At 44.1% G+C, this 8,534-nt stretch overlaps 1 protein-coding gene across 8 annotated transcripts in view; it reads right to left on the reverse strand.

The window, feature by feature from the left end:
- The window catches only part of LOC109918539 (paired box protein Pax-2), a 219,620-nt gene that overhangs the window by 52,384 nt on the left and 158,702 nt on the right, over positions 1–8,534 (reverse strand). For 4 of the 8 annotated variants that reach the window (XM_048616424.1, XM_048616428.1, XM_048616422.1 and 1 more), the window contains one exon: positions 209–405. In XM_048616424.1, the coding sequence (XP_048472381.1) occupies positions 209–405 (197 nt within the window). The remainder of the gene's footprint in view (positions 1–208; positions 406–8,534) is intronic. The other 4 variants (XM_048616429.1, XM_048616430.1, XM_048616425.1 and 1 more) reach the window with 1 other exon arrangement.

An 8,534-nucleotide genomic window follows, 5' to 3' on the forward strand; every position in this document is an offset into this window, starting at 1 on the left:
CCGAAACGTCAGCTTTCCTGCTCCTGTGATGCTGCTTGGCCTGCTGTGTTCATCCAGCTTGACACCTTGTTATCTCACCCAATTCAGAGATGCATCTGCTACAGGCTGAACCACTGCAAGTTTTGAATGTTGCCTCGTTTGTGTGTGTGCATGCATGAAGGACAAACACCTCTTGCACAAAATACCTTCGAGTTGTACAGCGTCTCACCTGCTCTGATTTGATATGTTCGCCAGCATTGAAAACGTCTGAATAGTGTTGCCGCTCAAAGACGCGTTCCAGGGCCTCCAACTGCTGTTGGGCAAATGCTTCGCTCCGCAGCTGCTTCCGTACACTCTCCGCAGTTCCCTGAGAATCACCGTTCGGCCCGGAGGCATCCTGGGTATCTAACAGGAAGAGGACACAAACTGCATTTTATGTTTTTTTTTGTCTGAATTATAAAGGGGATTTTCTTAACATTTTAAATCAAATGCCCATTGCTCCACAATGGGCTGCAGAATTTTAACATTGCCCTTGAGAGAGTCCTGTCCTTGAGAAATGCTGCTGAATTCACAAGACAGGTGAAAAAAAAACACAGGAATGCTTTTGAAAGACACACGTAATAGTCCAACTTGTCTTGGAACTTCAAAATGGAGGACCAGTAAACCCCAACACCTTCATTTCCCAGTATTACTATATTTTCTTTTTAAATGGTTTTTCCCTCTATCATGAACTACACAGACAGGACTACGCAGCCCCTGAACGAAGTTAGAGATTAAAATAGGATACAACAGGACAGTTTCACAGGGTGCTTACTTGCCCTGGAGACTTGTTCTAAATTTAGAGTCATAGAGTCATACAGACCCTTCGATCCAAGTTGTCCATGCCAACCAGGTTTCCTAAACTGAACTAATCCCAATTGGAGATAGTAAGAACTGCCGATGCTGGAGTCTGAAATAACAAGGTGAAGAGCTGGATGAACACAGCAGGCCAGGCAGCATCAGAGGAGCGGGAAAGCCGATGTTTGCCTGTGTTTGGCCCATAGTCTTCTCAATCTTTTCTATTCACATAGCTGTCCAAATGTTTTTTAAATGGTGTAACTGTATCTACCTCTAACACTTCCTCTGGCAGTTCATTACACATATACACCACCCTCTGTGTGAAAAAACTGTCCTTCAGGCCCCTTTTACATCTTTCTCCTCTCACCTTAAACCTACCCACCTTCTAGTTTTAGATTCCTGTACCCTGGGGAAAAGATCTTGACTATTCGCCTGATTTCTGCCTGTCATGATTTTATAAACCTTTGTAAGGTCACCCCTCAGCCTCCTATGCTCAAGGGAAAAAGTTGTCCCAGTCTCTCCAGCCTCTCCTTATAACTCAAATCCTCAATTTTCTGACAGACCAGGTGCCAAAGACTTTTCTTACAACAATATGACAGCGCTGATGATGTCACTGAGATGTGACTGCTATTTTAACTCCACTGCCTGAATGAGAAGCAATGGGGTAAAATTCAGCTTTGGTGTCAGTCCAAAATGGGACACGTGTTAGATACAGAGCCCGACATTCCGTTCCAAAATTGCAAGCAATACTGTATTTGCAAATTACCACTCTTGCTAAAAGGCTTTTGCTCAATCTCTGTGCACTTCCCAAAAGATGAACACAGCGAGGAAACATTTTGGATTGAATCCTGTAAAAAGATGAAATTAAGAAGGACCTGACAATTCTTGAGGTGTTCCCAGGTTGAATCAGATCCTGCAGAAGTGTCACTGAACCCGTAACGTTAATTCTGTTCCTCTGTCTACAGATGTTGCCAGACCTGCTGAGTTTCTCCAGCAATTTCTGTTTTTGTCACTGATTTCCAAATTCTACAATTCTTTCAGTTATAAATCAGATTCTTCTCTGCAAGTTATTGAGTAGAGCCTTATTCCATCTTCATATGATTTGATTCCAGTCCAAATCCTGAGGGCAGGTTCTTTGGATTAGAGGACTGGGTGTGGAGTGATGAATTCATAACCTGCTGTTCAAAAGGGGCAGCTATGGTCTGGAATGGGTAACAGATACTACAAGCTGACAAATCCCTCAATGCTTGGCCACATAGGTCATTATACCACTGCGCCTTGAACATTCTCAGCCCTAGTTGTGCTGTGCCAGATTGCAGGGCAAAACAGAAAACACTTCAGAATCATACAATCCCTACAGTGCAGAAAGAGGCCATTCAGCCCATTGAGCCTGCACCAACCCCCTAAAGAGTGTCACACCTAGACCCAACCACCTGTCCTATCCCCATAATCCCACACTTTCAGAATTAGAGTTCTAATTTACCATGGTTAATCTACCTAGCCCGCACATCCTTAGAGTCATACAGCATGGAAACAGACCCTTCGGTCCAAACTAATCCACACCAACCATGTTCCCAAACTAAACTAGTCCCATCTGCCTACATTTTTTGGCCCGTATCCCATATCCTTAGATACCACGGACAATTTAGCATGGCCAATCCACCTAATCTGCACATCTTTGGACTGTGTGAGAGGAAACTGGAGCACCTGGAGCAAACCCACGCAGACACAGGGAGAATGTGCAAACTCCACACATAGTCACCCGAGGCTGGAATCGAATGCAGGTCCTTGGTGTTCTGAGGCAGTAGTAATAGTCACTGACCACCATGCTGCACCTGTGGGCCAGGTTGGCATCTATGCCTACTCTCAGCAGATGAAGGCTCTGCTGAGTATATCAGATAGTTGTCCAGGAGTGCACCATCTACCAGCTCCTCCTCCAAACTCCCACCAGGACATAATCGATGAGTAGAGCTATCTGACCTCTTGAAAGCTCTTTGCTTCAGCAATGAATGGGGCAGGAATTCTCCAATGGATCCAGCTCTTGACCCAATTTCTAGTTTGATTCTTAAGCCCGTGGTTGACATTCCCCTCTGTTAAAGGGCAGGAATTCGGCTCTCTATTCTTCATAAAGATTGCCTGCTATGTCAGAATTTATAGATTCCCAGAATCATACACGGAATGATTCTATGGAAACAGACCCTTTGGTCCAACTCTTTGATGCTGACCAATTTTCCCAAACTAAACTAGTCCCACTTGCCTGCGTTTGGCCCATATATACCTCTAAACCTTTCCTATTCATGTACCTTTCCAAATTTCTTTTAAATGTTGTAACTGTACCTGCACCAATCACTTCTTCTAGCAGTTCATCCCACAGACAAACCTTCATACCCTACACTTTGCTTTCTGCAGAAGGCAGTAACTCGAGTCAGTTTTTTTTGTTGTTAATGCTGATTGTTGTCAAATTGGATCGATGAGCAGAATCCTCCATTCCTGAAAAACGAGGCGAAGCTGGCTGCAGGAGAGGACAATTGGATGGATTGGCACCAGGGAGGTACCCAGTTCTGCATAAATTTGGAATTGGAGGAGGATAACGGGGTGGGGGGGGGGGGGGGGGCAAGTCCCAAGCTTAACTTTGCCACCCCACGACCAATTGAGACCCTGAAGTCTTCAATTCCTAACGCCTTGAGGGCCTCAACGCAGCTGGGCTGCAAATAATTTGGCTTCAGGCAGGATGAGAAGGAGTCAGCCTACCTGACCGTTAACCAAGTGCAGCCAAGCTGTCAGTTGGGGTCCCTCAATCTGCAAGGGCCTGGACCTAGGGTAGGGGTTGACTGCTGAGAGTCAGCCCCAAGCTCCTCCTTCACTGCCTTGTACACCTCTTTCTGTCACCCCAATCCCAGCACCTAGTTTTCTTGGTAATGATCTTCCATCTGGAGTTCTGGTCGATGGGTATCCTAGGCAACAGTCACCACTATGGTACTGCTGAGTTCTAGAGCTTCAAACTTCTGACTGGCCAGCACTTCCAGGCCAGTGGGGCTTGCAGCTCTGGGGTTGTAATTCTGAATGATATCCTTCCAGCAGCCTGACTCTTGGAAGATGCAGCAGGCTTCCATGACCTCTGCAGGCCGCAGTTTTCCCTCTTGGAAACTTTTCCATATTTAGTCCAAAGAAAATGTGAAAATCTAGGCCAAAGTCCTTTTTGGCCACAAGTGAAGATCTTGGTGACTTGTATCTGACTCACTTTTATCATTAAATATGCATCTGCAGGGCTCCAGATGTAAAAGATAAGGTCATTTCTCAGACCAGTGAAGACAGGTTCTGGTGCTTGCTTCACGGTTTTATGCCTCACTTCTGTAAAACCCACGCAAGCACTTACAAGTGGGTGAACCTGCCAGTAATTATGTAAAAATACACAGAATGTACAGAACAGAGATGGACCATTTGGACCATTTGGCCCAATTGGCCTCTGCTAGCATATATGCTGCACACCCTCTCACTCCTTTCCATCTACCTTATCAGTATAACCCTCCATTCCTTTCTTTATATCATGGACTCATAGAGTCAGAGACGTCTACAGCTCACAGAAAAAGACTCTTCAGCCCATTGATACTGTGCCAATCAGAACCAAGCATCAACTATTTTAATCCCATTTTCCAGCATTTGGCCAATTGCCTTGAATGCCTTGGCATCACGTGTGTACATCTAAATACTTTTCAAATGTTAAGAGGGTTTCTGCATCTAGCAACCTTACAGTGAGTTTCTGATTCTCACCACCGTCTGTATTATTTAACTCAGTTTAGCATTGTGGTAGTTGGTATCATGCTATCTTCCAGCATTAAACCTTGAATGTTATGTTATTTCAAGCGCTCAACCACATATCTTTTTAAAGACTGTAAGGTTTCCCACATCTACTGTACTCCCAGTGCATTCCAGGTTCCCACAACCCCTTAGGTGGAATACTTTTTCCTCAAATCTCCTCTAAACCTCTTGCCCTCTTGCCCTCTTGCTATTGACCCTTCAACTAAGGGGAACAGCTGCTTTCTATTCACCCCGTCCATGAAGCTCAATCTTTTCCATCTCTAACAGCTACCCCGACTCCTGGCCTTCTCTGCTCTAAAGAAAACAACCCAAGCTTATCCAGCCTCTCTTCCGAGCTGAAATACTCCACCCCAGGCAATGTCCTGGTGAATCTCCTCTGCACCCTCTTCAATGCAATTATGTCCTTCGTTGGTGGGGTGACCAGAACTGCACGCAGTATTTCAGCTTACTTACGCGCTTGTACTATATTCAAATGAATTCCTCACTGCTTTTATTGCAGGTACTTTCAACATCAAAGCTTAATTTTATGTTCGCTTATGATTGGAAACATTTCCTCTGAATGTATCCAATCAAACCCTTTCGTAATCTTAACAATTTCTATTGAATCACCCTTCAATCTTTGCTATTCTGGAGATAAAAATCCACAACATGTTCGGCCTTTCCTAATGGATAAAGTCTCACAGTGTCTAGGTTCAAATCCCACCTGCCTTAAAGATGTGTCATAACATCTTTGAACAGGTTGATTAAAATAACTATATCCACTGTTGGTTCTTGTACTGCAGTGATAGTGTCCCTACCTCTCATCCAGGAAGCCTTGGATCAAGTCTTACCTGCTCCAGAGTTGAGTGATAACATCTATGAATATGGTAATGTGAAAATACCTATTTCAAGTGACATGGCTAGCATTGTGAGCAATTCACCCCCTAATCCACAGAGCACCCAGAGATACGGACTGCCCTCCAGCTATCTTCCAATGCTTCAGTCAAGATCGACAGGAGCACAATTTGGGAATGTGTGTCTGAATCATGGTGTGAAATCTGGGATCTCACCTGCTGGCTGGAAACCCAACGGGAGATCTGTGCTATGTCTTCCAGCAGAAGGCCCATTGAAACACATGCCTTTAAGGCAGAGAGGAGGGCACCACTGGGGTTCTTCTGGGGTCTGAAATCCGACCCAGAGTGAGCTGTTGGCCAATGAGAGGCCATCAGCTTGTGCACTCAGCAATGCCATGCAAGTTTCTGGGCATGGAGCAGCTGCCTCAGAGATCACAGATCACAGTGTGACCCAGGATAAAGGTAAGTGATCTGTGGGGGAGTGGGATTTCTCAGATTAGAGGGGAGGGGATACCAATGGTAAGAGTTGGCTCCTAGTGGGCGCCCGTCCTCAAAAGTCCAGTCCTTCGATCAGGCAACTGCCTCTGATTGAGGGACACAGCGTCCCTCACCAAAGTGACAAGTTCCACACACAGTTGGACCTGCCAAGCACGTCACATGGTGACAGGCAGCTGGCTTGGACCCCAGCCCTTAACTGGCCCCCTAATTTCTTCAATTGACGGGGCTCAAGTGTGCAATTCTCGCCTAAATCGAAGATTGGAAATTGGTAGGAATTGGTGAGGTCACCACCCTACCTCATTAAGTGGCTTTCCCACCTCCAGACACAGAGGATTCTTGTGGTGACGACATGTAGTGTCTAAGTTTGCAAGCAACTCTCCCTATAAGCATTCCTTGTTGAACTGGCCCCGTGCTCTTTATACATAAAGCCTTGCATGAATCCATAACCTATTGCACAGGAGCTGAATATAACATTATCTATTATATTGATAGGGAACGTGCATTTTATAGTCAAAACTCTTTATATTTTAAATCTCAGTTTTAAATTGTTCTTTTCCAAGATTGAGTCCAATGCTGGAGACACAGATGCTGGCCTGCCTTTAATCTTGCTCCACTTGTCTGAATGCCCCCCCTCTTGTTTTTGCACCTGATTCTAATGCATGGTGTCTTTCCTTCCCTTGATCACAAGCAGCCTCTTAAATCTCTTCCAACTGTCAGCCATCTCTCTCAGTGCAGGATGTGGCACTCTCAGTTTAGTCTGGGGCTTCTGATACCAACAAATCTGTCATTCTAAATTTGCTGCAGATTATGTTCTCTTTTCAATGCAGGGTGATATATGATATGCAAGGCCCTATTGATTGCCTGATCTTATGGCAAAGGCTCCAGAAATGAACTTGAAATGAACATCATGCTTCAACTCATTGTGCGTATAATACTCTACTTAATCCCGCATTTTTCACTGCTATGGAATTCAATTGATCAATCATGTTTCACTGATAGTACTATTTCAGGGTGTTATTGCTGTTCCATTTCAAGGCTTGACCTTTCCTTGGCTAGGCCAGGAGATGAGCTTAAACCAACTCGGGGAAAGAAAACACCATCTCCTTGTATTTGTATTGAACCTACCACTTTTACTTCTTACTTTAGTCTGTGTGGGGTCAATATCAGAACCCTGTGCGCAGTGTGTGGTCCACACATACATGCCTATATGTTTAAGATTATAAGAGGGGGCTCATTGAGGATGTTGGCAATGGGGTTAATCATGATGGCAATGTACATCTGAGTCATTTCAAGACGTGTAGGGTGAAATACAGCCTGGCATCTAATCAAGGGGTTCAGGTGGTTTACATCTGGGATGTAATTGAGGGGTTTGGATGTAGAATAATGAATACCCTAGACTGAGTTACAGACGCAGATCCTATCAAATGAATTTGATTGAGTTATACACTGAACAATGGATTACAAGGAGCAGTCTTATGCTATTATCTAATTAAGGGGGGAGCTAATGGTGGTGGGGGGGCATGTAGTTGTTGGTGACTAGCATCACATGCTTCAGACACAGTTCACTTGTTATCATGCAAGCTGAAAACTGACAACGAATTCAGCCCTGCAGAAAGCCCGTGAATGAGCCTTTACTTTGAATGACTGAGGACTTTTATCCTCACTTAAGATGCGATATAAATGTACTTTGTTGTTGCTGCAGCAGCAGCAGCAGTGTATTATTAAACATGTGAACTCTGATTAATTGTGCTATGAAATACAGTTGATGTCTCCCAATTTGGACAGACTTCATTCTACATTTGTAATTCGTGGAAGCATAATTATTAAGGGTGAAAGGGTTAATGAGGAAATTAATTATTTCAAATTGTTGACAGCAACCTTTTTAAAAGGTACTCCTAAGGCTAACTCAGATCTACCCACAGAGAACTATGCTAGAGCTGTGTCGAAGTCACTAAGGAATATACGTATCTTCTTTACAGTCAGCTCTTGCATATCTATTAAACGAATCTTTGTTGGCCTCAACCAACACATTTGTACTTTCTTTTCCATGTCAAATCGTATCAGTTACAATATAGATAGCATCTCAGGGATATGGCCACGGATCTGTGCTGCTGTCTCAGTACAGGCTTTTCCTGGACGACTCCCTTGGGGCCTTTCACACTGGCACCAGTTGTTGCTGTATCAAACTCAATTGTTCTCCTCGGTACAGAAACAAATAGAGTCATTAATTACTCTCTATCAGCCTGGGTCTACTACATAGGACAATCGATATAAGGCATTTATCATTCACTCCAGCTCCACAAGCTCTTAGTGCAAAATGATAATAGACCTCGGCACCTTCTCAACCAGCAGTTACAGTTACTTTTTGACACTGCTGTGTGCAGTTATCACAATTTTTTTTTTTTTGGTCCAGTTCAATTCAGTGTGGATGGGGTGGTATTTTATTTTAAATTTGACCTAAAGTAGAAAATAGGGAGATGATGGCCTAGTGAGATTATCTATTGGCTATTAATTCAGAGACCCAGGTAATGTTCTGTGGAGAGATAGTAGGAACGGCAGATGCTGGAG

Source organism: Rhincodon typus, chromosome 34, assembly GCF_021869965.1.
Source record: "Rhincodon typus isolate 14 chromosome 34, sRhiTyp1.1, whole genome shotgun sequence".
Lineage (NCBI taxonomy): Eukaryota > Metazoa > Chordata > Chondrichthyes > Orectolobiformes > Rhincodontidae > Rhincodon > Rhincodon typus.